The 27,770-nt window shown below is 48.8% G+C and overlaps 3 protein-coding genes across 22 annotated transcripts; 1 reads left to right on the top strand and 2 right to left on the bottom strand.

Moving 5' to 3' along the window:
* On the top strand, window positions 1-4,390 carry MORN4 (MORN repeat containing 4). Its single transcript, XM_028484480.1, has 4 exons — window positions 1-70; window positions 2,209-2,323; window positions 2,734-2,843; window positions 3,093-4,390. The coding sequence occupies exons 1-4, from the start codon at window positions 4-6 to the stop codon at window positions 3,239-3,241; spliced, it is 441 nt and encodes a 146-aa protein (XP_028340281.1). The 5' UTR covers window positions 1-3; the 3' UTR covers window positions 3,242-4,390.
* Window positions 7-27,759, bottom strand: HOGA1 (4-hydroxy-2-oxoglutarate aldolase 1). Of its 20 annotated transcripts, none has more exons than XM_028484464.2 (9): window positions 26,861-27,759; window positions 17,013-17,172; window positions 16,425-16,582; window positions 16,094-16,221; window positions 15,465-15,599; window positions 15,110-15,206; window positions 13,272-13,405; window positions 7,685-7,764; window positions 7-116 (listed from the first exon to the last, which is right to left on the bottom strand). In XM_028484464.2, the coding sequence occupies exons 1-9, from the start codon at window positions 27,069-27,071 to the stop codon at window positions 26-28; spliced, it is 1,194 nt and encodes a 397-aa protein (XP_028340265.1). In that variant the 5' UTR covers window positions 27,072-27,759; the 3' UTR covers window positions 7-25. The 20 variants fall into 20 exon arrangements, 18 of the variants coding, with proteins under 18 accessions (XP_028340265.1, XP_007126229.1, XP_028340266.1 ...); XM_028484467.2 differs by lacking the exon at window positions 7-116 and adding an exon at window positions 6,503-6,588; XM_028484473.2 differs by lacking the exon at window positions 7-116 and adding an exon at window positions 21,387-21,438 and having other exon boundaries at window positions 7,035-7,764; window positions 26,861-26,899.
* Window positions 22,208-26,918, bottom strand: CUNH10orf62 (chromosome unknown C10orf62 homolog). Its single transcript, XM_007126186.3, has 2 exons — window positions 26,861-26,918; window positions 22,208-23,331 (listed from the first exon to the last, which is right to left on the bottom strand). Exon 2 carries the CDS (start codon window positions 23,286-23,288, stop codon window positions 22,557-22,559), a length of 732 nt encoding a protein of 243 aa, XP_007126248.3. The 5' UTR covers window positions 23,289-23,331; window positions 26,861-26,918; the 3' UTR covers window positions 22,208-22,556.
* Window positions 27,760-27,770: the final 11 nt, after the last annotated feature.

Raw genomic sequence — 27,770 nt, 5'->3', positions numbered from 1 at the left:
ACCATGACCCTGACAAAAGGTTCCTTCACCTACTCCAGTGGGGAGGAATATCGTGGCGAGTGGAAGGAGGGTGAGAGGACCCGTGGGGAACATCCAGTGATGAACACTTCATTTGGCTGAAGGACAAATACATCAGGATGTATATAAGACAACTTTGAGTCTTCATTTCTAACTTCTAAAACCAGAGTGCCTTTCCTTTATTTGATTTTAGGATTATAAATAAAGGAATTGGAAAATGCTATTGTTACTCCAATCTCCAGAAATAAGTTAAATCTTCCCACTTCTAAATTTAAAGTGTTATAACACTCTTTTTTTTTTTTTTTGCCGCGCCTCGTGCCTTGCAGGATCTTAGTTCCCCGACCAGGGATTGAACCTGGGCCTATGTCAGTGAAAGTGCCGAGTCCTAACCACTGGCCTGCCAGGAGACCCCCCAACACTCTTTTATCCTTTAGTGGTATTATTTGGGAATTGTTTTTATAAATGCTAAAGTACTCAGCAGAGCAAAATGAATTATTTTTAGGGCCCATAAATTGCAAAGTACAGATTCATTGTAATGACTTGATTCTAGTGAATCTTAAGGAAGAAATTAGGGCCGACACTCAAGAGCAGAGGACATTCATTGCCTTGAATTTCCTGTGACAGCTCATTACATTTGGAAGTATCTATTCATAGGAAGGGCAGAATTCCTCCGAGCCTGAGGCTATACAGGAAGCACTTTAATGATGTTCAGTTTGGAAACAGTCTGGCCACTTAAAAGTCTCATGGGTCCGGTCCTAGCAAACCCGGAACTGCCCCGAGGAGACTTGACTCTTTATAGTTGTGCCAACGAAGAGCAGTTCACACCCTTTCCAGACGCCTCGTTCTTTTCATGGTAGATCCCTGCAGCTGATGAATTTTTGAGCCTTGAGAGGAGAAATTGTGCACATGGGACGTGACCTTGCCTCCGTACATCCCCAGCCTTTTCTCCTGCCTCCAAACACCTACTGTCCCCTTTAACGTGACCTTTTAGAGGAGAGTCTTCTCGAGGCTCTGCTGGGCAGTCTCTATCCACCAAAAGAACGCCCTTGTACCCGGAATGGCATTGCTGCTTCTCCAGTATCTTGCTCTGTTCTCCGGTCAGTTCAGTGGGTAAGCACAGCCCTATTGATGGAGCAAAGCTCAAACTAGTGTTGTCAGTCAGGCTGTTAGGTTTGCCCAGCAGCTTCATGGTGTCGGAGGGTACTTTAATTTTTTTCTCAGAGTGTCAAGGCAGTTAAGTGTCGAGGGCTCCAGAGTCAGTCTGCCGGCTGCATTTGCTGTCTTGCTCTACCACTTAGTTGCTCTGTGATCTTGAGTAAGTTTTTTATCTTCTCCTTGCCTTGGTTTCTGCATCTGTTAATGGGAATAATAATAGTATTGGGCCTACCTCCTAAGGTTGTTGTGAGGATTAAATAAGATGATAAATACAAAGTGCTTATTAATTTATTTTTGCTGTGTTGGGTCTTCGTTTCTGTGCGAGGGCTATCTCTAGTTGTGGCGAGCGGGGGCCACTCTTCATCGCGGTGCGCGGGCCTCTCACTATCGCGGCCTCTTTTGTTGCGGAGCACAGGCTCCAGACGCGCAGTCTCAGTAGTTGTGGCTCACGGGCCCAGTTGCTCCGTGGCATGTGGGATCTTCCCAGACCAGGGCTCGAACCCGTGTCCCCTGCATTAGCAGGCATATTCTCAACTACTGCGCCACCGCACAGGCCCCAGACGCGCAGTCTCAGTAGTTGTGGCTCACGGGCCCAGTTGCTCCGTGGCATGTGGGATCTTCCCAGACCAGGGCTCGAACCCGTGTCCCCTGCATTAGCAGGCATATTCTCAACTACTGCGCCACCAGGGAAGCCCTACAAAGTGCTTTGAAGAGTGCGTGGCACATAGTGAAGGCCCTGTGAAGTTAGCTATTGTGATTTTTATTTAAATTTTTTTTAAGCTATTGTGATTTTTCAGTGCTCTCTTATCTTCATACTTGGAGAGACCTTCTCCAAATCTGATGGTTGTGACTTAAGAAGGGAAGATCTTAGTAGCCAGCTTATTACTCTGGGTAATAGTTCTCTGCCCTGCTAATGTCACTGCTTCTCTTCTTTCCTTTGTGGGTGGGGTGATGCAAGGCAAGAGATGTTGGACTGTGAGAGGGGACCCTGAAGCTGCCCCATCCCAACCTGACACCTGTCTTCTCTTTGCTCAGGCCGCAGACATGGTTTTGGTCAACTGATGTTTGCAGACGGTGGCACCTACCTGGGCCATTTTGAGAATGGGCTCTTTAATGGCTTCGGGGTACTAACCTTCTCAGATGGCTCGAGGTGGGTACTGGGTCATCATTCCTTTCTCAGCCTTAAACTAGGGAAGGGACGTTCTGTTCTAAAAGGGATAGTGAGAAACATCTGGTCAAACCTGAGCTTGTCCCGGGCCCTCTGAAAACAGGCAAGGAGTAGCGTTCGTTCTTTTATTGGTTACTTTATAAATACATCTAACATTTGAAATGGCAAGGAGGTCAGTGATCTCCCACCCCACCACTGTCCTCTTAGGTTATTTCCTTGAGATTAGAGCCTCGTATCATACACACTCTCTGACCCTTCTCTGCTGGGTGGGTGGGTGGGAGCTCTGGAAGAGTGGAATCAGCTTTGCTCCTTGGCGTTGATAAACCACACATTTGGTGTTGGCAGCTGCCTGACTCAGTTATCCTGAAGGCTGACATCTCGTGTTTCTGCAGGTATGAGGGGGAGTTTGCCCAGGGCAAGTTCAACGGCGTCGGAGTCTTCATTCGACATGACAACATGACCTTTGAGGGGGAATTTAAAAACGGCAGAGTGGATGGTTTGGGTAAGTTGCGGGCTAGCAGGACAGGTGACTGACGAGCATAAATGGGTGGAAGGACACCTTTGCAGCTTTAATTCTCCTGTGGATGCCCAGCAATGCATAGTGACCGGGTGCCGGTGCCGGGTCATCCGACTCACCCATAGAGTACCCAAGGGCTGCAAACTTTTCTCTCCCTCCACCTCTACGCAGCAAGCAGACCTCCCAGTCACTAACGCCACTGTCACACCCATATTTTCTCTGTCCCTCTCAAAGGCCTGCTGACTTTCCCTGATGGTTCTCACGGAATACCCCGCAACGAAGGTCTGTTCGAGAACAACAAGCTTTTGCGGCGCGAGAAGTGCTCGGCGGTGGTTCAGCGGGCCCAGAGCGCCTCCAAGTCAGCCCGGAGCCTCACTGCCTGACTCGGCGCTGCGCCCAGCTGACAGCAACGCCCCGCCACCCGCTGGGGGTGAACGAAAGAATCTGATGTGAGAGGAGATGAGAATGACCAAGGGGCAGAAGTCCCGGGAGGGGCCCCGTCACCTGCCAGGCAGGGCTTCGGTCGCAGAAGGTCTGAGGCTCGGGCCGCTGGCGTTGCAGCAGTGGTACCCGGTGTGCCCTGCCCTTCTCTCGCTCGTTGGTACTCTCTGTCCCTAACACCGTGGGTCACCCGGTGCAGACCTGCTGCTGCCTTCTACTTCATTTTCTGCCAAGTGATGCAGAGTCTCTTCCTTCTGCCTCTATTTGGGGCAGATGATCCCAGCCCCAGATTAGGGCCAGTGCTCTGTGCTGCCCTGGAGAAATAAGGAAAACGATAGGAGTGGCTTAGACAGTACAGCGGTCCTGTGAAAGTCAAGGCCAGAGCTTTTCTGTATGTTACCCCTGCATTCGCTTCTGGTTTGGCATCATGGCCCCAGGCCTTCCACTTTGTCTGACCAGACTGGTCCTCGTGTCTCCTGTGAAGGGTTCAGTGAATGCTATTTCCCTCTCCCTTGACTTTACAAGCAGATAATTTGCGCTCCTCTCTCCTTCCTTAGACATGGGAAAGGATCCCTTCAGTCAGAAAGAAACCGATATAAACAGTCATCTTATAACTTGTATTTATAACTAACTCCAGGGCAAGGGCAGATATCTGTGGGTCCCATCAGGCCCCGTCATGGAGTGAACTAAATCCTTAAGGATGGCTTGGGCTGACACAGCTTCTTCCCAGTGGACCAGTAGGTCAGACCCACCTCAACCCCTTGGGGTTCAGGTAGAACTGGACCCATCTTGGGATGGCAGTGAACTAAAAGAGCATTTGGTTCACTGTAACTCTTCCACCACGAGCCTTGGCCATCAGGCCTAGAGATCAGATCTTGATCGACTGGATCCCTGCACAGTTCACCACAGAGGCCTCCAGTTACCCTGTGACCCAAACATGCCCCCCCACCAGCCCCTTATCCTCACACTGAATGTCTCCTCAACAACAGATTGTGGTGGAAATTAGAGCCGTGTGCCTCTATTTATTCTCTGAATTGTACTGTAGAAACAAGTGTTTATGAGGAATAAACAAATCACCAGAACTGCCTATACTTAGTTTTCTTGACTCTCTTGCTGTACACCCTTATGAATATTGACCCATTTGCTGTTTCTAAAAGTTAATTATAGATGGGGGCTTGAAACTGACAGACACTGCACACTTTACTACATAATATCATCTAATTCTGCAAGGTAGGAACATTAAAAAGAAACACACACAAAAAAGCCAGGCAGGCTCAGGTTGCCCACACTAAGTGGCAGAGCTGGGTGGGATTTGTATCTGGGACTTTTTGACTCCAAAGCACTTTCCACTGAACTCCTCATCACCTTGAACGTCAGGGTGCCCAAGTCCTGAGACCATTTATTGTCACACCTGCTGGGTTACCTCAAGCAAGTCTTTCTCTGAACATTCACCTTCTATGCTAACCCATTCACTTGCATGATCTTATAAGCCCTGAGAGGAAGGTACCATTATTATCCCTGTATTACAGATGAGGTTCAGGGCAGTTAAATAGTTTTCCAAGGTCTTGCAGACACTAAGGCGCAAATCCAAGAATGGAAATCCCAGAGACTGAGCTCTTCACCAGTATACTAGGCTGCCTCCCTAGCCCTAACTTTTTGCCCCATGCCTAAACCTGATTCTCCTCTGAGCCCAGATCTTCCAGAAGTTGCCTGTGAGAAGAGCCCAGGTGCTAAGCCCCAAGCTTCAGTGCCAACCAGATGCCCAGTTTCTGCTGAAGATTGATACCTTTTATATTCTCTCCTTTAGCCCTTGCCCTAAACAAGGATCTGTTTACCTTTCTTTTAAACGAGAGTAGTTTTTAAAAAATTCATCTCAGGTTTTCTGCCACTAGTCAGATATCACTGAATAAGGTTAAACTTTTTTTTTTTTTTTGCCGCGTGGTTTGTGGGATCTTAATTCCCTGACTAGGGATTGAACGCAGGCCCTCGGAAGTGAGAGCGCAGATTGCTACCACTGGACTGCCAGGGAATCCCAAGGTTGAACATTTTAGAGAAAGCAGCCTTTTAAATGAATGTGCTAAGTGTTTCTAAATATCTCACTTGAAACTTTTTGCCTCTTATCTCTCCCATTTAAAACTTCAATAACTTTTTCCCTAGGCCTCCAATAATCTAATGGTTATGTTTGCTCAGAATTCTTAGGGCCTCTCTCAGAGCTGGGAAAACGCAGACCTTGGGAGCTAAATTGCCTCTGGGAAGGTTCTTGATATCTGGGCAGGAAACCTAAGATCTGCATAGCAGTGGAGTGTTAATCTGTACATAGCCACACTAATTTAACTTACTCAACTTTATTGCAGTAACAAAGTAATTGTTCCTAACAATAAAAGCAGAGTGTGTATAGGCAAGAGGATGGTCCTATCTCAGGCCAAGTCCCCCTTCCTAATGTTTCAGACCTGGGTTGGCTAGAACAGCCTTCTAGAATGTAACATTTATCCACCAGGTGTCATTATTTACCAGTTCTGGCAAGCCACTGGGCTGTCTCGCTGGTGCACATGATGGTTGGGATCAAGGCTAGAGATAATATGAGATCAATCAAAATAGATTTAGGAAAGGATTAGAATGCAGCTTGGGGGGGTGGTGTTTGAAAGACCAGTGACACCTTTCTGATCAGGTTTCCCAACCTATTGCTTCCCCTGGAAGGAGTCAGAACTCGGGTTCTCAGGAGTCACCCTGGCTTCCTGCTGCACTGTGCTGGACTGAGGTTTGTACCCTCAAGTCTAAGCAGTCTTCCTTTCAGTAAAACATGGCCTTTCTGTGCCCAGCTGCCCCCCTGACTTTCCCCTCTGACTCCTGGTTCACGTGTCTCAGGGGATAGAAAAGCACAGTAGAGAGACAAGTAAGTCATTGCTCCTTCCCAGACTGAAGGTCTCTAGAGACCCCGAGTTCAGGATACAAATGCGAGAGGTCATGGGGCCGGGAGAACAGGAAACGAGCGTGTATGGCAGCGCCTGGAGAGAGGCTACCTGGAGGACTGAAGTAAGAAGAGGGACCTTGAACCCTCGTCCCCCCGCGTTCCTCTTCAGGCTGCTACCGCAAGGCAGGAGGCTGGGATGGGCGCGGTCCGGCCGTCCCGACCTCACGCTCAGAGCCAGCCGTTGCTGGTGAAATCCAGGCGCAGCGCCTCCTCCTGGGCAGCGCTCAGCTCCCGCAAGGGGGCGCGGCAGGGGCCTCCGTAGTAGCCAAACCAGTCCATGGTTTTCTTCAGCCCCGGGATCCCGAAGCGCCGGGTCACCTGAGGAGCAGGGCCTGTTAGGAGAGACTGGGGAGTCCCCTGCACACACACATCTGGGACCCAGACATGTGTCACTTTCAGAAAGTTAGGGTTCCCACCCTTCCCTCCCAGTAAACTAACTACCAAATCTATGACACCCAGGGTAGATTGGAAATCTAGAAGGCAGGTCGGCAGCAGAGAACACAATGCCAAAACCTAGAATGAAGGAAGGCACCTGCTTTGGTTTTAGGAGAGAAACCCGCCCCATCGGGGAGGAGAATGGCGTTCGGTCCTCAAACTGGGATGGGAGAAGGCAGCAGCGCTGTGGGTCTGGGCGGTAGACCCTCACTGGTCTGCAGCCCAGTTCCCTGGAACCTGACCCAGGGCACACCAGGAGTGGGCAGTCGGAACAGCCCAGACCTCTACTGCCCCCGCAGCAGGGTCCCTCCCCACGCACCCATAGCTCCTCCCTGACCCAGACTCCAAATGCTCTCACAGGGAAAACAATGCATCGTTGTCCGAAGAAGTTTCTCTCTGTAACCTTGTATCATTAACTTATCTCTGAGCAAGTTCACTTGCCTAAAACACGAGGGGGTCCGAAGAAGTTTCACTCTGTAACCTTGTATCATTAACTTATCTCTGAGCAAGTTGACTTGCCTGAAACACGAGGGGGCCGGATAACACGATTTCTAAAGTCTTTTCCATTGTAGTGGGAGATCTAATTTAAAATCATGCATGGAGTTTTACAGAAAATGAAGAATCAAGTTTCTTTGTGTTTAGCATAGCAACGGGTAGTTTCATGCTGATGAAAAGTGTTAGATTAATCTTTGACTACCTAAAAACTAATAAAGTAATTATTACTTAATAAAGTTTCATTTTGAGGGAAGTAAAACCTTAGAAATATGGGCTTCATGAAGGGTAAAACTAATAAAAGAGGTTGTTTGGGGTAAAAAGGTTGGGAACCACTGATGAATGACTGACTAATAACTATTCACCACTAGAGGCCAGTAGACTTTAGCAAGCCTCCTCCCAGGCCTGGCCCCCATCATGTTCTAATAACCTGAGCATTTCACGAAAACCTGAGTAGGGTGGGAAAGACGATGGAAACAAGAAGTACCTAGAGGAAAGCTTTCTTCCACATAAGGGTCTGAAGATCTCTGATTTGCCCCTCTTCAGATGCTGAGAAAGGGTTGAACGCTTTGGAGGTAAAAACAAGGGAAAATCCTAAATATAGCCGGGGCAGGAGGCTGGCTGGGTGGGAGGGCAGTGGACGCACATTGTGTTCAAGCAGGGCAGGGCAATAGGGTGACATCAAGCTGCTCTTGGGGTGGCTGAGCCTACAGCCCGGGCAGCAGAAATGTGTTCCAGGCATTCCTGAGTGTGTGCCCAGAGTTGGCACAGGATGGGGCGCAGAGTGAAGGGTAAGGCAGGATGGCATGCCAAGGGCTAGGAAGGCAGCAAATATCCTCTCTCCCCAAAGGACAGCCCAAGCTGCTTCGTCTATCAAATGAGGAGGTAACAACATCTACCCCATGTCACAAGAATTGGCTGAGAAAAATACCTCTATTAGGCCAGACCTCAAGCGGCCTGGAAGCTCCTCCTCTTCCTATCCGGGTGGTATGCAGGTTCTGGGACCTTCTCTCTCACAGGCAGATGGGAGTGGGAGAGCAGAGGTCCCGCCCCAGTGGAACGTCAGAATGTATAGTACAACCTGGGCCATGATGGGGCTCAGCTGAAAGGCCCTCATTTCTGCAATTCTTATACCCTATCTGTAGCCCGTCCTATCCCAGGAGAACCTTCACATCCAGGGAAACTCATGCTTGCCTCCTCAGCTGTCCATTCTCTAAATCTGAGTTAATCTGTCCTTTTGAGGTAAAGATATAAGCTGTGAGGGAAATCTAGAGCCCACCCACCACTTTACCAAAGAAAACATTGCCAAGCTCGGTCTGGAACTATTGCCTCAGAGGCAAAACTCAGTTACAAGACAAATATTTAATGCAATATTTTTTTTTTAATGCAAAAAAATCCATGATGAACAAAGTGTCAAAGCTTTAAATAAAGACAAGATCCAACAGAGCCGTGCCCTGTCATATTGTAGCCTGAGGCAAACTAATTATGTGTGCCCCTATAAACATGTCTTGCATATTTTGAATGGTTAATTTTTTTCTAGAAGTAGATTTGGGAAAAAAAATTATTTTGATGTGTTTGCTTCCATTCAAGCCAGGGAAGTAAAATTCTAATAAGTTATGTTTTTGGTATAGATAAAATATATATATATATATATTTTTTTTTTTTTAAACAAATTTATTTATTTATTTATTTTTGGCTGTGTTGGGTCTTTAGTTGTGGCACACGGGCTTCATTGCTCCGTGGCATGTGGGATCTTCCCGGCCCAGGGCTCGAACTCTTGTCCCCTGCATTGGCAGGCGGATTCTTAACCACTGCACCACCAGGGAAGCCCTAGATAAAATATTTTAAATGAAAAAAAATGCTATGAATTTTAATGTGCCTACTTTAAAATTTTTCAATATTTTTTTCCAACTACTTTAATGTTCTAGGAGGGAAAAAAAAATCACCATTTAGAAAACTGCTTAGAGCTTCCACTTCCAGGAAGATGGAATAGGTGTACTTTTCCTTATTCCTCCCAGTAAGTAGAACTAAAAAAAATCCAGGACATTATATAAAAACCAATGTAAAATTCTGAAAGGCAGAGAGAAGGAAGACCAAGTAGGAACCCTGGGACCCAAGGAACAACACGGTACTGAGTTCCCCGGTCCAGACTTGGAGCTGAAGGAACAGTGACCCTGAAATGCTAACGAGCAGAGACAAGAAAAGCCCCACAAAGGCCTGTTGTCTCTGGCAGCTGAGCAAGATGGAGAACCTGTAGACAGTATGCGCTCTACACCGGCCAAAGGCCACAGGAGAAAGCCGTGGCTCCACCCCACGCAGGCCAGCAAAGGCTGAACTGGAAGCCAGAACTTCTACCCCACACTCAGCCGTAAAGAGTGCTCCTCCCCATCCATGAGGGATGTCTCAGAAGAGGCCTAATGAGGAGAGGCAGAACTTTGACCACTGCCCACCGTTAAGGAGGCCACCCCACCAGACACACTCAAGATGTCAGTGGAGGCCACACAGGTAGCAATAAGAAGGCACTTCTACCCCTTCCAGCTAGGGAGGTATCCGTAGAGGCCTAGTGTGGAGCCATTATTATTTCTAAACTCCCAAAAAAGAAATCTCCAGGCCCAGATGGTTTCACTGGAGAATTGTTTTTTAATGTTTAAAGAAGACTTAACACCAATTCTCACAGCCTCTTCCAGAAAACAGAAGAGGAGGGAACACTTCCCAATCAATTAATGAAGCTATTTTTACCCTGATACAAAAATCAAAGACAAGAAAGAAAGAAAGAAAGAAAGAAAGAAAGAACGGAAGGAAGGAAGGAAGAAAAGAAAGAAAGAAAGGGGTGGGGGGGAGGAAGGAAGGAAGGAAGAAAGAAAAAGGACTACATACCAATATCTCTCATGAATATAGGCAGGAAAAACCCTTAATAAAATATTAGCAAATGGAATTCGGCAATATATAAAAAGAGTTATACACCATGTGCAAGTGGGGTTTATCCCAGGGATATAAGTCTGGTCCAATATTTGAAAATTATTAATGTAACTTACCATATTAACAGGCTAAAGAGGAAAAAAAATCACATGATCAAATCAATCAATGCAGAAAAAATTTGATAAAAATTCAACACCCATTCATGATTTTTAAATACTCTCTGAAAACTAGAATGAGGGAGAACTTCCTCAACTTGAAAAAGAGCATCTACAGAAACCTATAGCTAACATTGTACTTAACGGTGAAAGGCTGAATGCTTTTCTTTAAGATCAGAAACAAGGCAAGGATGTCCACTCTCCCTACTCTTATTCAACGTAGTGCAGGAAGTTCTAGCCAGTACAATAAGGCAAGAAAGGAAATAAAAGGTATGCAGATCAGAAAGGAAGAAATAAAACATCCCCTATTTGTAGATGATATGATTGTCTATGTAGAAAATCCCAAGGAATATAGAAAAAAATCTCATAGAACCCATAAGTGAGTTCAGCAAAGTCATATGATACAACATAAAGAAGAAAAATCAACTGTGTTCCTATACATACTAGCAATGAACATATGAATAGTGAAATTAAAAATACAATATCATTTATAATCACTCAAAAAATATGAGCCACTTAGGTGTAAATCTCTCAAAACTTGTATAGGACTGGTTTGCCCAAAACTGCAAAATGCTGATGAAATAAATCAAAGAAGGTCTACATAAATGGAGACATACCATATTCAAGGATTTGAAGACAACACAGTAAAAATGTCAATTGTTCCCAAACTGGCGTACAGGTTTAACACAATTCCTATCAAAATTCCAGCAAGTATTTGTAGACATACACAATATTTTTCTAAAATTTATATGGAAAGACAAAGGATTCAGATTAGTTAAAACAATTTTTTGGGGAAAAAAAAAGAACAAAGTGCGAGGAATCAGTCTAGCTTAAAATCTTAAAATCTGATTTTAAGATTTATTACACACCTACAATAATCAAGTCTATGGTACTGCAGAGGGATAGATCAATGGAGAGAATAGAGAATCCAGAAATAGACCCACACAAATACACCCAACTGATTTTTGACAAAAGTGCAAAAGTAATTCAGTAAAGGAAAGATCCATCTTTTCAGCAGATGGTGCTGGAGCAAGTGGATATCTACAGGCCAAAAAAGAACAGAAAAAAAATGAACCTTGATCTAAGTCTCATAGGTTTTACAAAAATTAACTCAAAATGGGTCACAGGCTTGTAAAATATAAAACTTTTCGGAAAAAAATAGAAAAACTTTACAATCTAGTGCTAGGCAAAGAGTTCTTAGACTTGCATCAAAAGGATAAACATAAAAGAAAATATTGATAAATTGGACTTCCTCAAAATTAAAAACTTTTGCTCTGTAAAAGATCTGTTAAGAGAATGAGGAGACAAGCTACAGACTGGGAGAAAATATTTGCAAACCACATTTTTGACAAAGGACTAGTATCTAGAAGGTATAAAGAACTTCCAAAACTCAACAGTAAAAAAAAAAAAAAGAAAAAAAAATCCAGTTGGAAAATGGGCAAGAGACATAAACAGACATTTCATCTAAGAGGATATATAGATGGCAAATAAATACATGACAAGATGTTCAATAGCATTAGCCATCAGAAAAATGTAAATTAAAACCACAATGAGATGTCACAACATGCCTATCAGAATGGCAAAAAAAAAAAAAAAAAAGTCACAACACCAGATGCTGGTGAGGATGCAGAGAAACTGGGTCACGCGTACATTTACACTGATGTAAATACAATATGGTACACTCACTCTGGAAAACAGTTTCTTAAAACACTAAACTTGCAAACAACATACGACCCGCCAATTGTGTATTTATCCCAGAAAAATGAAAATTTATGGTCACACAAAAACCTGTTCGTAAATGTACATAGCAGCTTTACAACCAGCTTTCCTTCACCAAATGAATGGTTAAACAAGCTGTTTATGGCCACACCGTGAACTACTATTCAGCAATAAAAAGGAACTATTGCTTACATGTGCCTGAATGAATCTCCAGAAAATTATGCTGAGTGAAAAAAGCAAATCTCAAAAGGTTACAGACTAAAAAAAAAAGATTTGTTCATAGAGGAAATAAAAAGGTTATAGGCTATCTGATTCCATTTATATAACAGTCTTGAACTGATAAATTTATAAAAATGAACATACTTGTGATTGCCAGGGGTTAAGGAGGGGGTGGGGGCAGGAGGTGAGTAGGTGTGGCTCTAAAAGGATAACACGAGGGATCCTCATGGTGCTGGAAATATTCTGTATCTTGACTGTATACATGTCAAAATCCTGGCTGTGATTTCATGCTATAGTTTTTTAAGATGTTACCATTGGGGGAAACAGGGTAATGGGTACATTGGATCTCCCTGTATTGTTTCTTATAATTTCATGTGAATCTACAACTATCCTAAAATTAAAAGTTTAATTTAAAATATGAATAAAAACATGTCTCCAGGGACACACATTTTTCTTTATGCCTCAGACTCCAATATGGCTCAGCACAACACTGCCTGCAATTGACAAGCATTCCATTTTGCCTCTTCTCCTTGACTTGCCCAGCACAGAGGTGGGGTACACAGTCTGACTACAGAATGGATTATTTGAAGACAGGACTTTCCTGGGAAAGCTGCTCTCTGAATACCTCCAGCCTTCCCACTCCTTTATTACTCTCAATCATTCTATTTTTCAGGATCTTGCCCCTTATAAAGCTGACATAAAGGCCCATGTTTCCCTCTCTTTAGGCAGTGCATCTCTAAGTAAGGTTCCAGGATTCCTGATGTCACAATCACCCAGGATGCTTGTCTCAATGACTGTTCCTGAGCCTAAAGGAGTAGAATTTTAACCAGGTCCCTAAATGAATTCTAATGCACATGTAAGTTTGAGAACCAATGTGGCTCGACTTTGTTCCTGAAGTCAAGATTTTCTGGGGAGGCACAAAGAGTTCCCACACTGGGATGTTCTCTAAAAGGACTTTCTGAAAGGGAAGAGACCAAGTGGGGACCCCTGTGCCAGCATTGGCTCCTGTTCCAATGAGGACACAGACCACCCCCACTCTGGGTCCATTGGCTGGGAACTCACCGCAGTGTTTGGCTCAATGAGGCGGTGCTGCAGCTTCTGGGCATCTTCCCATTGCCCTGTGAGGCAGAGTCTCTCCAGCTGGCACACCTGAGCCCCCAGGACATTGGCCAGGGCACACACGCCCCCCACAGCTCCTGCCACAGAGTAAGATGCAGAATACCAGCCAGAGCCTCTGCCTGCAGAGAATTCCAAATCCTGGTCCCTAGCACCTCTTTGTTCTGGGCAGACAGGCTGTGCATTTCTAGGCCACTGGTTAGCCACATCTGAGACATGCTCTGTGAGTTCAGAGTACAGATTTCCAGAGAGAACATTTCCAGCATATTCAAAATAGACTCTCACAGGCTAAGGGGCAGGGAGCAGAGCCTGAAGGCTAACTCAAGGACAGTTCCTTCCCTGCACACCCCGCCCCCCGCAGAGTAAAGTCCCACCTGCCAGTTGACACCTCCAGGATCCTCCAATAGCCCCCTGACTCATCAGCCCTGGAAGGGGACGGAGTGGATGGGAAGCCTTTGCTCTACTGAAATTTTATTCCCCCCAGTGAATTCAGCCTGGGACAGCAGCGAGGGAGAGGTTAGGGGAGGGGAAAGAGCACTAGACATAGTCAGGAGACCCGGCATTTCCTCCCACTGGCTGCATGAGCCTGGACAAGTCATCAACCGCTCTGGTTCTCTTTGTTCTCATATGGGCAGTGAAAACGGGCTGGCTGGGATCTCAGAGGTTCCTGCCTCTCTGCCAGCCTGTGAGTGTGATTCCAAAGCTATTAGGGGTGACTCAAAGCAGAGTGGCCTCAAGACTGGAGAGAGAGTAGGCATTTCAAGCTAATGCTAATATAGCTCGAATGAGCTAATATAGATGCCATTTATTGAAAACCTACTGTGTGCCGAGCACTATGGCAGACATAGGGCCAATGCTCTCGAATCCTCATAACACCTCCCTGCTTTGCGGAGTAGAAACTCAGGCCCAGAAAGGTCATGTACCTTGCCCTGTTGGTTCTCAGTGAATAAATGGCAGAGCTCAGATTCCAGCTCAGATCCCCAGCTTCCAGGGCCTGTGATATTTCCATCTACCACACTCTCAGGAATGAAGCATAAATGGGTCCCTTCTACTCTCCCCTTTAGAGACTGTGACAAGGCAGAGGGGAGCTACGCAGGACCTATACTACAAGTCAAAGTCTGCAGAGACAAGAGAGAATAGGAACCAGCATTTTCCCCTGCATCATTGGAAAAGTAACTCAAATCTACACTCACTTGGGCTTCAGCTGAAGGGAGCAGATGCTTCCCTCCCCTCCATGGCTCAAATCCAGTCTGAAGCCAAGGACTTTGACCCCAAGCAGATGAGAGCAGTTGGTCTAATGGTGACATTCCTAGGATCCTGGACTGGAACAGAGTCTGATCGGGCAGCTGAAGATCCTCAGCCCAACCCCGCAGGCCTGACAATTCATTCTGGCCTGGACCCACAGAGAGAGGAAAATGCACTCCCAGACTAGTGGGAAGGGCCCCAAGGCCTCTTCCCTCAGAGAATGATTTACAAGGTGAGGTTAAAGGAACTAAATTTGTCACCTAAGCAGGGAGCTTGGGACTTAGAGCAAACTGTAGGCATCCCCCCTACAGGCCAGGGATTGTCCTCGGCCACCCTCCTCTGCCCAGCAAGGTCACTCACAAGCACCCACTATTCAGATACGTAAGCAGTGTGCCAGACCTCTGAGGTTTCCGAGCAGGCAGGCTGGCAAAGTCCCCCTCTACACGCAGTCCTGGCCCTCACCATCTCTCCCAGCAGAACCCAGCTGCCTGCGTACATCTTGGTCGCTCATCACAGTTTGAGAGCAATGAGAGGCCTACCCACGGCATAGCTGGCCAGCAGGAAGCCAGCCGATCCAGCCAACACCTGGAAATCCTGCCTCCTGGTCTTGTGAACAATCAGCCCGATCCTGGTCACCTGTAACGGCAAACCTGGTGTGAGATCTGGGCCCATGGGTTCTGCCACCGGCCTGGATGGGGGCTGGGCAAGTGTGGGAGAATGAGAGCCCAGGTCCCAGAGAGATGCCTCAAAGTTCAGACGAACCCCAGAGAGCCCACAGGACAGAGGGAAGCCACACAAGAGCCCAGGACTGAAGCGGGTCCCAGAGCTGCCCGGAAGTTGGTAGCAAAAGAGAAGAGGAGGAGGGCGCCCCAGCCGAGAGCTGTTGCCACTCACATCACCACCGCTGTCCTTGATGCCCACGATATTCGGGTGCTTGGAAAGTGTGACCACCGCATCCACAGGCAGGTCCAGCCCCGTGTTGGCTGGGACACTGTAGAGCACCACAGGAATTGGAGACAGGTCAGCAACCTGAGGGGCACAGAGAAGAGAGGAGAGGGCAGCTGCCCCAGGCCTGAGGCAGTCGGGGCTTGGGTCTCTGCAGGGCTACCTGGACTGGCCCACCTGCTGGGCTAGAAGTCACAGTGCTATGCAGCCTGATTGCAAAGCACTAGTCCAGGCTAATACTTAGGAGTGCTTTCTGTGTGCCAGGCACAGTTCTAAGTCCTTTATGTTTTGATTGAATTTAGTCCTCACAACCACCCTGGAGGAAGATTCCATTATTCCTCCTGTTTGGGAGGGGAGGAAACAGCAATACAGCTTGGTTAGGTCAGTCACCCACTGTCACACAGCTGGTAACTGGTGGCTTCCCTCCCCTTTCCCACAGCTGTCGTTCATGGGAAGTAGGCTCACCACTCTGCTCCCAGCTTCTCTGATCTCCCCTCCCCTCCCCAGGCAGCACCTCTGCCTCACCCAGCTTCCTCTTGGCCCCAGACCTCAAGCCCACACCCACCCCTCACACCCACCTTGGTGTAGTGGTGAATGAGGGCGGCACTGTTCATGCGGCCGTGATAGTAGCAAGGGGTCACCACCATGGCGGCGTCAGCCCCGACCTGGGCCATGCTCACCGTCATCTCCACCGTGGCCTGAGTGGCTGCAGGAGGAAGGAGGAAGTCTTCCCTACAGGCCGCGGTGGGCGAGGGCAGGAGGCAGAGGACTGGGCTATAGGACCCTGGGGCAAGCAAGGGGCGCAGCGCGGAAGAGACAGAGCAAGCGCTAGACCGGACCCAGCCCCAGGTCAGGGAGCCTGCCCCGCCCCCAGCAGCTACCGCCAGGGCCGGGGCATTATGGCCTCACACTCGCAGCCCGAGCCGGCTAGCAGGAGCTTGTCCCTGGGCAGGGCCTGGCGCACGCGGCTCACCACCTCCAGGCGCTCACTGCTGGTCAGGAAGGGGAACTCGCCGTTGGAGCCCTGGACCACGAAGCCTGCAAGAGAGGCGACACCTTCCCACGTGCTTGTGAAAAAGCAGATGTTGGACTTATGCTCACCCAGGCTCCTACCTCCCCGACACCACAGTTTATCACACATTTCCTTCCCATCTTTGTCCTGATGCAGGCAGAGCGTGCTACCCAGTTGCGGTGACAGTGTTCACACCATTTTTCTTTGTTTTAGTGAGATATTTTAGGCATGCCAAAAAGAACAGTTACTAATAGAATCCACATCGGTGTACCCAGCACCCACGACACCCGCCCCCCACCCCGTCACCCTCCTCTTCCTCATCTCTGGCATGTCTCAAGTGGTTATTGTTCCCATTCATGTCTTTATACCCTTAAAACATACATCTGGACCCATAAACAATATATAAGATGGGTTTTGCCATTTAAAACTTTATAGAAATGGAAGCACACTTACATAACATTCTGCAGTTTGCCATTTTTGCTCACCATTGTGTTTTGCACCTTGGCCACAGCAGTACAGGGAGCTCTGATTCATTCATTTTCATTGCTGTATAATATTCTCTTGTGAAGTTAGACCACAATTTACTTTTCATTCTCCCTTTGATGACATTTAGAATACATCCTAATTTTGCTATTACAGACAATGCTGAAACAAACACGTTTAAAAATTTCTCTCAGTTTAGATACTTAGGGGTGTAAAGGCTGAGTCACATGTAAATGCATCTTCACGTGCCAAAATTCCAATTAGCCAGTTCATACCCCAGCAGCACATAGAAAAAACCGTTAGTGCTCATCCACACCAATACTGAGTGTTGTCAGAACTAATTTTTGCCAATTTTCTGGGTGGAAAATGACATCTCATTATTTTATTTTGCATTTTCCTTTTTTATCCATCATCTGTGAGATTTCTAACATTACCAGTTAAAGGTGTCAACCCTTTTATATCCATGAGAGACCAGTAGAATTGATGCTCTTCAGCTGAATCTAAACGGAATGTTAAACCATTTTCCTCTCAGCTTTTTTCCTTTTACTTTCTCTTTCCTGTTCTTTCTCTCCATTCCATTCCAAATTTTTTTTCTTAAATACAGCATACAATAAACAGAGATTATTAATAAATAGAAGACAGTTTGGGAGGAAGGAAAGAAAAGAAAGCCAGGGGCAATGTTAGTATACAAAATCCCTGCCATACAGTTCTGATGGGCCAGAAATTTGATTTGGAGCTTCCCGACAGTCAAAGCTAAAAGGAAAACGTGGTCAGCTGACAGATATGTAGAAATCAAGATAAAGCAAAGCAGCTGCCCTGGAGAAACACAGAGTTTCCTGGCACTGGGACAAAGAGAGATTGTTCCTGTGAGTCATCCTTAAGGGGACACAGTGTGATGGGGAGACAACTTTACACCACAAACCTTTCTCTGTGCTGTTCACTCTACCGTTAAAGTCCGCTGAGTGGGTTGCCAGAAGAGCTCACTGGATACTTAGCATATTTCCCCCAGTTTTTTGCCTTGGTAACATTGCAGGGAACCTCTTGAGGCAAATAGACTTTGGCTTCTGTTGGATTGCCTCCTCAGGATCAATTCCTCCATGTCAGGCTAGGGGCCTATGGTAGGAGCCTCCTTCTTTCTTGCTCCATAAGGCCACAGTGATTTCCCAGGGCATCCTCCCACTTGCAGAGTAGCCAAGCCCAGAGAGGGCTCCAATCCAGCCACGATTGGACCAGCACCCTCTGGCTAAGAATTTAGAGATCAGGCTCTTGCCCCTGGCTCCGCAACATTTCCTGCCAGCCCCCTTGAAGGGGGCTTCTTGCTTCAGACATGTCTCCAGACACAGTCACTCACTCCCAAGTCCCCTTTCATTCTGGTGGTCAGTTCCAGAAGCCTCCAGTCCCCACAGTTGGACTTGGCCTAAACAGCAGGACAGCTGGGTCTTGAGCTGTCCTGGGTGGGCGAAGCAGGCCCCTGTGCTCAAGACTCCTAGTGGCTTCTCCTCATTTCATTTAAGGGAGCATCCGACCCGGGCCTGACTCCCAAGAAGGAAGAGATGCCAGGCTGGGGGAGAGGAAGTGTGATAGAGTCAGGCAAGCGCTGGACTCCAGTCCCTCTGGCTACTGGACAAGTCACATGACTCTCTGAGACCCCATTTCCTTTTCTTTGGGACGACAATAAAGTCACTTCAATCCTACCTTATAGGGCTGTCTTAAAGGCTCAAATGAGAAAATGTACGAGAAAGAAAGCACTTTGAAGTCGGTGAACTGATACTGCCAAGACCCCCCTCCTTCTCCTTGACCAGATGTCCAGTTTCAGGCCTAATGTGCCACCGTGGTGTAGAGGTGGGGCTAAAGGAGAGGAAAAGGCCAGGGTTCCAGATGGGTGGGGAGTGAGGAAAGTGAGCGGTGGGGAGGCAGGGAGCAGCACAGTAGGGTTGTCAGAGCCCGGGTTTAACTCGCAGTGAGGCCCCCCACCAGCTCTGAGCCCTTGGGCAAATGGTTTAACCAAACCTCAGCTTCCCCAGCTGAAAAATGGGGATAATATTGGTGCCCTTTTTCAAGTCTTGTGAAGTTTCAATGAGATACTATTTGTAAAGTGCTTAGAATAGCTAGAACCTGGCATTCAATATGTTAGCTGTAATCATTATATTAGACAGAAGAGTGCTCAAGCCTTAAATCAGGAGGGTGGCAACTTTCAGTCTGAGGAGAGAGAGGATGGCTGGTATAGGACGGGAGGCTGCACTCAGGAACCTCTCAGGCCCCCTCCAGCTCTAGGAGGAAAGAGGCTCATTTCAGAAGCTTCTCTCCCTTGCCCCCATGGTTATTCTGGCTGCTCTGGAGAGCCAGAAAGGCTTGGTAAGGGGAGTAGGTGGGGGCTGAGGACACACAAGCGACAGGGTGATTTACTGTGGCCAAAAGGAATCACAGTCTCTTTTATGTAAGGAGTATCCCCAGTCAGTGTTACGCCCCTTGGCCCATCATCATTGCCACCTCCTCCGAGAAGTCTTCCTGGGATCAAGCCTTCACTGGACATCTCTCCTCTGAACTTCCATTACCTATTCCTTGTCCTTCCCTGCTGCTTACTCAAAAATGCACAGAGATCCTCAGAACCCTTCAATCTGCCCGACCCCCACCTGTTGGGACTTGGCAAAATTTCTCAAACTGGCCTCTGCTGTGAAATGAGGAAATTGGATGGGACAGTCTCTTAAGTTCTCTTTGCCTTGAGGCTTTGGAGTCACTTTTCTGGCTTTTCCTCCTCCCTTTTGCCTATCTCTAAATATTCCCCTCCAGCCAACTGACTGTCAGTCTCCAGACACACTGCCATCATCCTGCCTCTACACCTTTGCTCCTGCACCTTTCTCTCTGCCCAGAACACCTCCCTAGTTGCAGCCCCTCAAATGCTGCAAGAACCATGAAGCCTTTCCTTAATCCCCCTCTCCCTTGTGCTCCATAGCATTTTGTCCTTGCCCAGCACTGGCCCTTCCTTGTCTAGAAGCATCAAGATCAAAGATGGTGTCCTCCTCATTTTGGCCTCCTTCGTGACACCCAGCACACTGCCTGTTGACATGTGCGTTGATAATTTGTTGTATAAAAGAAAAATTGTCCCAAACCTGGTCTAGGGCAGAACTTTTTTGCATAATGTGATTCATAACCTCCCACTAGGAAGAAATGAAAGTTCCTGATGAAATGCTTAAGCAATTTCCTAATGAGCTTTAATGGAATTAAGCCTTGATCTGGGAAACCAGCCACTCTCCCAGCGGACTCTCAGACAAGAGTCTAGTGACTGTTAACCTCTCTTCTTTCTATCTAGTCTAACAATGATTTAACCATTCTCTTTCCTTATAAAAATATCCTTACCAAGAGTATATACTTGAGTTGGCTGCTTAGAAGCTATTTTCTTTGCAGCACAACTGTAATAAAACTTTGATATCACTCTTAACTAAATTGTCTGAAAACTTTTTTGACTTTTAATTTGAACTACTTTCCAATTTACAGGAAAGTTGCAAATATGGTACAGGGCATTTCCATACATCACTCCCCCAGCCCCCACTAATGACAACATCTTACCTAACTAGAGTACAATGATCAGAACCAGAGACTTAACATTGGTACAATACTAACTACAGACTTTATTTGAATTTTGCCAGTTTGAAACTTTTTAAAAGTTAAGATTCCAAAGTCATAATTAGCTAATCTGAAATTTTATGTAATAAGTTTTAAATAAGGGATTTAAGGTCTTCCATATAAATGTATGCATTTTATGTATTTTAACAATCACTTGCAGAAGGCAAACCTCACTGCTCTCGCTTTCTGTCTAATTAGCAGCTTCCAACATTTTCCAGTACGATTGACCTCATTTTTTTCCAATTAAGATTTTTATTATGAAGTACTTTTTTTTTTTTGGCGGCATGGGGTATCCTAATTCCCCAACCAGAGATCTTACCTGCGCCCCCCGCAGTGGAAGCGTGGAGTCTCAACCACTGGACCGCCAGGGAAGTCCCTATTATGAAGTACTTTAAATACACACACACACACACACACACACACACACACATCAACATTCATATAAAGTCACTTATTAGTAATGTCAAAAATATTCAAATACTCCCAACTATGCTCCATAAAATCAATTGACAACATTTAGGGTGTTTATAGATTTACCCATCCTTTGCAATGATTCTGGGCACCTTCTTCCTGGAGTTGGAGGCCCATAGGTTGGGAACCACTAGTAAATCCATAATAGATGCAAATGGTAAGAAATTTCTACGTACAGGAGACACTGGAGGTTAGACAGTGCCATGTAGCTGACTTCTCTCAAGTTTCATGGGGGAGACAGCTGCCTCCCGTTAACTGCCTAACTGGGGGTCACTGCTTACCCCAGAAATGGCTTCGTGAAACCCAGGAAGAGGAGGCAAGGAGAGTCCCAGGCTTGCCGGAGGGCACAGCGAGTGTCAGGACATGTGGGAAGAGGACAGGGATAAGTATAAGAGAGATAGGCCCATTGGGGGTTGGTGGGTATCAGACTCGGGGGCAGAACTGGGCAGGGATTCGGGGTACGGGCTTTGGAGTCAGGCCAAGCTGGGCTCTGACCCCAGCAACATCACTTACTGTCTAGGCCGTCTCAGGAAAATTACACCTCTGAGCCTCACCTACACAATGGAGATAACATAATACCTTCCTCTTGGGGCTGTGCCGTAACACAACACAGAGCATGGCATATACTAAACACTCAAAAAAAGGCGGGCGGAGCTACTGGTAGTACTAATCCTACTACAGTTTAGCAGTACTGCAGCAGAGGCAGCCCCAACGAGAGGAGCATGAACAAGAAGAGAGAGCATATCGCACAGTAGCTCTGAAGGTAGGTGGTGGGGAGGCACCAACACGGATCCCAGTGCGGGCAGGGAGAGGGCGGTAGTACACAGGGTGACCTACATCCCACCCCTGCTTACTTCCTGGCTTCTCAAAGCCTGTCTCTCCCCACTCCTCCCAACTCCCGGCTGCTCCCTCCTTCCTTGGTAGCAGCAGGTCGGTGGCGGTGGAGCCCCCTGGAGATTCCCCACGCCCAGAAACTGAGACCCGGGAGGCCGATTTATGGAGTCTCAGATCAGCCCACACTAAGAGGACCATGGGAGGAGAAACTCTCTCTCCAGAGGCCCGCCCAGACCTGGGGCTGGCCACAAAGCCCTCAGACTCAGAGTGAGGGTATACAAGGCTTTATTGGCTCAGTTCCAGGCAGCTGGCATCAGCGTGGTGCTCTCGGCTGCTCCTGGGATCTGCCTCGTGCATCTTCTCTTGGTGGGTCTTCCGTGGCCTGCGAGTCTGTCTCAGCTGCTTCAATTCCCCCAGCTCTCCCTCCATCAGGGGCCATCAGTGGCAGACCCCGCTCACAGACTCCAAGGGGCCCGGGACCCCTGTGAGGGTCTGACGAAGAAGGGATTTGAGCAGCATCTGGGCCGCATAGTTTGCCCCATCGGAGAGATGGACCACATAGGATGCCTGTGATTGTGTGCCAGCCGTGTGGGGGGAAGGGGCATCTCCATCTGTGGTTAGGTGGCTTTAAAGGGCTGGTAGGCCTGGTGGCTGCGGTTCGGCAGGCTGGGGCACGGGTGGCTCGGGTGGCTTGGATAACCCTGGTGGCCATGGTGGCAATGGCTATGGAAGGTGTGCGTGTGGTTGGCACCAGCTATGGTGGTTTCCTGCTGGGTGAGGAAATTCCCTCTCAGCTTCATCTCCACCTCCTCGAGGGCCTTCAGCTCCTCCTGGCTGATGTCCTTGGACTCCAGGTGGCCTGAGTTCTGGCAAGCCGTGGCACGCTGCAACATGGAGATGGCCAGCTGCTGCCCCTTGGTGTCAATCTCCTTGGCACAGGCAGCCACGGCGGCCCACGTGGCCTCATCCGTGGACGAGGATTTCCCAGACTCCTTGTGGGTCTCTTTGGTCACCGAGGCCCCAGACATCCTCTGCTTGCTGGTCAAGGGCTCCCGGTGAAGAGTCGTGCCCTCTTCTCCTTGCCCCGCGGTGAAGGTCTCCACACGAATCGTGGGGCTGGCCTCCCCGCTGCCACTCTCAGGCTGGGGAGCAGCGCCGCTGCTGCAGGCCCCGGCGCTGTGGCTGCAGGTGGGGTTGCTGCCGGCAGCCAGCTTCTCTTCGGAAAGACAGCTAAAGTGCGATTTGATCCAGTTCTCCTTCCTTGCTTTTTCGCTTTCTGGTGGCCCTTGCTTGTCTTGTGCAGTCTCAGAAGCTGTCTTCCTTCTCCTCGTCCTCTGCATCCACAACATGAGGCCTCCACCTCCGAGTAAGAGGACGGTCCCCAGCACCACCCTGCATGATGGTTGCTGGATGAGCTCCAAGAAGGTCTCCAGGACCCCACGCCAGGTGGGCAGAGCTAAGAGCACACTGGGAGTGGGGGAGCCCAGATGGTATGGCTCATGCTTGAAAGGACGGGCTCCCTGAGGTTGTCTGGCAGGCAGGCCCCCCGCTGTGCCCTCCCTAGGATGCCCCTCCCACCTCAGCAATGAACCCCATTGTGAGGAAGGTGGTTGAGGGGTGGGGCGGGGAGAGGCCACATAAAGGCCACATCCTTTATGTCTAGTCTGACGGGCATGGGCTGAGGCCTGGGACCTTTCTCCCACCCTGACAGCTGTCCCCAAGGTCAGTGGAAGGGTAGCTTCCCCAATTCGGAGTCCCTTCTGCCTCCTGCTTGTGACCTATTCTGCAACTCAGGCCTTCTTATCCTCCAGTCTTTGGTTTCTCTTCCTCCCCATCTGATGGCACCCAAGGGGCGGAAGCTGCTGGGTCAAGCTGGCCATGGTTGAAAGACCCCCTTGGCTGGGCTGGCATCCATTCCCGGCTGCCTAAGGCTAGTGTCTCCCTCCATGAAGGGCCTAGCCCCACTGCCAGCTCAGTGCATTCCATCCCCACTTACAGCCCCCAGCCCCATAACAGAGAGGGTCCAGAAGCCAAAGGGGTCCAGAAAGGAGCTCATTCTGGAATAACATGAGGTCACAACTAGGGGAAGACAAGCAGTAGAGGCTGAGAAGGCAGAATACACAGGACAGGAGACTTCAGCCCGTCCCAGACCCCTGGGGCCATTTCAGGATGGGGGCTGCTACCTCTTGCCTTAGTGATGCGCCTGCAAACCCAGAATTTGCCCCCAACTCCCCTGTAAGTGGGCACAGTTCAGGTTATGAGTGGGTGGGCCAGCTGGCCAGGCTCTCTGTGGGTACAGACAACTGAGAGTCTGACCGTCAATCCCAAGTTATACCCAGGGCCTCTTGGGGCAGAAACAGGCCTGGGCCACTCCCAGAGGCATATGACACATTTTTCAATGCCAAATAGGGTTATAAAAATTGTGATATTTTAAACAAAATATTTTATTTAACAAACTAATGGCTTTAATATACACAAAATAGTATACCTTATCACAAGAAACCATAGTCTTTCCTTCATAATAAGGGAATAAGACAGAAGCTTAAGGTTTTCTGGGAAACGTCATCTCCCTGATCCTGCTGGAGTAACTCTGGGGTCATCCACTCACCTCATTTGGAAATAACAATTCAAAGTTCATCTCTGAGGTTGTTTGTGGGTGTGAGTTCAGGGACCAATGGCCCTTCTGCAAAAACCCTTCCCTCTGGTCCCCGGTTATAAGTTTTATTTTAAAAGAATACTCTATTCAAATAATTAGTACAGATTAACTCTGCTGAAAAAAAAATAAGTAAATAATAAATAGAGCTGCACAGTTTCAGGCAATGCCTTTCAGAAGAATCTCTTAACTCTTCACTGATTCATCAAGGGCAGGTTCCCATCTCCTCTTTGGAGGACCTTTAACTCATTGCAGGAGGCCCTGGCAATGTGGTATGTGATGGTTCCCTCCCCCGCCCCTGAGTTTGGGCTGCAAAACGGGGTGAGGATCCAGCAAGAGAGACATAGATTTCCGCGCTAGAGTGGCTCACTGCTCCCTTCCCAGGCATCCTGGCTGCATCCCGCGAGCTGTGACTGGGCCCCATGGCCCGAGGTTATCTGTGCCAGGACCTCGGGTTTGGGTTCCTTGGGAGGACTATGTTGAATGCTGTGGCCCAGTTCCCATTCTAAAATGAGGAAGCCGGATCAGAGAGGTTCAGTGATTTTTCCAAGGTCGCCGTAACTGGCGGAACTAGAACTCCTACAGGTCTTCTAACTCCGGGTGTTGGGCTCTTCTACACAGTGCACCGCTCCCCCATGTGCAGGGGTAAGAGAGAGCTGAGGTGGGAGGTGGCGCCTGCGTAGTTTACCAGTGGCCAGCCTGCCAAACCCTCTGCAGCCTGTGCTCCCAGGCACCCCTGTCCCCACTGCAGCAGTGAGTTGGGGGGAGGGGGACGGAAGGGTCCAGAGAAGAGCCTGGGGCGCAGGCAGACACTGGATGCAAAGTCTACCCTCCCCACCCCCCACCCCCCGCACTAGGGTGTCCTTGAGCCTGGGAGGTGAAGCAGAGTCTTCACTTAGAGATTCAAGGAGCTTCTCACTTTGCTTTAAGAGTTTCAGGCCTCAGACCAAGCCCTCAGGCTCCAATGAGCTGAGCCCCAGCAGAAATGTACTTAGAGTTTGTGTCACTGCTCAGTGTGGACGTCCACAGGGCATTCACTGTCCGCTAGGGAAGGGTCACATCGCCTCAGCACTGAGATACGAATGGGGTCTCAGTCAGGCCAGCGGGCACTGTCACAATGCGGCTCTGCTGCAGTGGCGATCACACTGTCATTCTAATCATCGTTATCATTGGAATCCACACCTTCTAATGTACATCGCCCTCCACAATTTACAGCATGCTTTCACTTGCATTCTCTCAGGTTCTTCCCCCAACCCTCCTATGATGTGGCCGTTATTACTCCCACGTGTCAGATGGGGAAACTGAGGTTTAGAGAGATTTATCTCACAGCTAAGTCAGTGGCCGAGCTGTGGTTTGAATCGAGAGTGCATGTTCCGAACTGCTCCACTGCATCACCCCAGTCAGAACCACTCCATTCCAAGTTGGTGCCCTTCAGGGTCTATTTATTAGAATCTGGCCTAGCGACTCATCAGTCAGTGCAGTGGAGTGAAACCGAACATGGCTGTGCAGTCAAACCTGAGTTCAAATCCCAGCTCATCCATTTATTAGCTGAGTGACCTTGGGCAAGTGATCTCATCACTCTGAGCCCCAGCTTCCCATCTGTGAAATGGGGCTATTGAGAGCACTGCCTCAGGGAATTGTCACGGGTGATGGATGAGGGTGGGCAGGGCAGGATGGGCAGAATTTGCCGCTTCTTTTATCTTTATTCATCGTGCCTGTGGCTGTGTTGTATGTTGAGTGTCACAAACATGATCTGGTCCCTGATCTCAGAGAGGGGAGGCCCATGTGTAACGGGGGAAATGAGTCAGAGGATCCAGGACAGGAATTAATTTGGCCGAGGGAGGCTTTGCCCAGAAGAGAGTGTGCAAACAAGACTTTGAGGGAGATGAGCCCGCTGGCGGGGCTGCCACGTGACACCCCGCTACCCTCACACCTGCACAGTGTGGCTGGCTGACAAAGGCTTTCACACCCATTATCTAGTCTGATCCTCACAATAACGCTGGGCTAAGAACGTCAACAGTTTACAGCTGGGGAAACTGAGGCAGACGAGATTCAATCCAAGATCACAGGCCAGCAGTTAGCTTCCTGCCTGTCTCCTGACTCCAGACCAATGCCCCCTGTTCCTCTCCCGTAATAAAATGACTCCCAGGGTACCCGACTGACCAAGAGCAGCTCAAAAGAGCCTGTGTACCCTCCTCTGGTTGCTGGCTGAGGAGGCCAGGGTCATTCGCATCTCCCCAACTCCCACAGCGGACAGACCCCACTTACCTCGGAAGGGAAAGGTGCTCAGTTTGTGCAGATTCTCCTCCAGTTTCCCATAGTCCACCTCGGCCGTGGCAGTGAAGGGGGTGGTCACAGGGGGGTAGATGCCTGAGATGTCCACCTTCCTCCCCTCCCCTGAGGCCCAGCCCCCCACGGTGCTGGACAAAGCCCTGCTCAGCCCCTGCCTTACAGAGGACCAGACTCGGGGGCCCAGCATCTCCACAGGAGGCTCAAAGCCCAGCTGGTCTCTGCCCCCGAGGGATGCTGAGTTTGGACTCCTTCCTACCCCAGTTAATGATCAATGTGTCTGGTTAAAAATTTGCTGCCCCCTGACTTGTTGGCCCTCAGGCAGGCCTGGGCTGGGTGTTTCCAGGGTCAGAGGCTAGGCCTGTTGGCTCCAGGGATTCTTCCCTCCCCCTGGGGAGCAGCTGGAGAAATGCCACAACCCAGTGTCCCTGTGGCCAGACAGAGGACTGGTTCCTGGGGGTCCTTACACAAAAGGGTGCCTCCAGTGGGGCCCGGCCCTCCTCCCACAATTCCCAGCCCCAAAGCCAGGAGCCAGGCTGGCTCCCCGGCTTCCGCTTGGCAGTTGCGAGCTTGGAGGAGCCGATTGGCTGAGCCGGCCCTTCCCTGTGGGAGGCGAGGCTGGTTGGATGAGGAGCTGCCTGCGATCTGCCGCCCCCAACCGCCCCACTCCCCTGCCAAGCTCCTCCCGCCAAGCCTGCCACGTGACAGGCCCGTGCTGGTCACACACAGCCCCACAGGACAGCTGTCACCAGGAGGGGACCCCAGGACAAGTGCCCTGGGAAGCTGATCCACGCTGGGACTTGGGAAGTGGGGTGGCAGGAAAGAAGCAGAAAGAGGCCTTGTTAGGAAAAGCAGCAGCGCTGGCTCAGGGGGGCCAAAGGGCTCCAAG

The sequence above is a fragment of the Physeter macrocephalus genome, unplaced genomic scaffold, assembly GCF_002837175.3.
Source record: "Physeter macrocephalus isolate SW-GA unplaced genomic scaffold, ASM283717v5 random_179, whole genome shotgun sequence".
Classification (NCBI taxonomy): domain Eukaryota; kingdom Metazoa; phylum Chordata; class Mammalia; order Artiodactyla; family Physeteridae; genus Physeter; species Physeter macrocephalus.
The sequence above is the reverse complement of the archived record's forward strand: the minus strand, read 5'-3'. Positions and strand labels throughout refer to the sequence as shown.

Excerpts from the sequence above, each read along its gene's own strand:
- MORN4 (XM_028484480.1), top strand. The coding sequence starts at position 4 with ATGACCCTGACAAAAGGTTCCTTCACCTACTCCAGTGGGGAGGAATAT. Across the intron at positions 71-2,208 it reads TCGTGGCGAGTGGAAGGAGG|GCCGCAGACATGGTTTTGGT; the intron begins GTGAGAGGACCC and ends CTCTTTGCTCAG. Across the intron at positions 2,324-2,733 it reads ACCTTCTCAGATGGCTCGAG|GTATGAGGGGGAGTTTGCCC; the intron begins GTGGGTACTGGG and ends GTGTTTCTGCAG.
- CUNH10orf62 (XM_007126186.3), bottom strand. The coding sequence starts at position 23,288 with ATGTTGTGGATGCAGAGGACGAGGAGAAGGAAGACAGCTTCTGAGACT.
- HOGA1 (XM_028484463.2), bottom strand. The coding sequence starts at position 27,071 with ATGCTGGGCCCCCGAGTCTGGTCCTCTGTAAGGCAGGGGCTGAGCAGG. Across the intron at positions 15,207-15,464 it reads TCAAGGACAGCGGTGGTGAT|GTGACCAGGATCGGGCTGAT; the intron begins GTGAGTGGCAAC and ends TTGCCGTTACAG. Across the intron at positions 13,406-15,109 it reads GCTGGCCAGCTATGCCGTGG|GAGCTGTGGGGGGCGTGTGT; the intron begins GTAGGCCTCTCA and ends ACTCTGTGGCAG.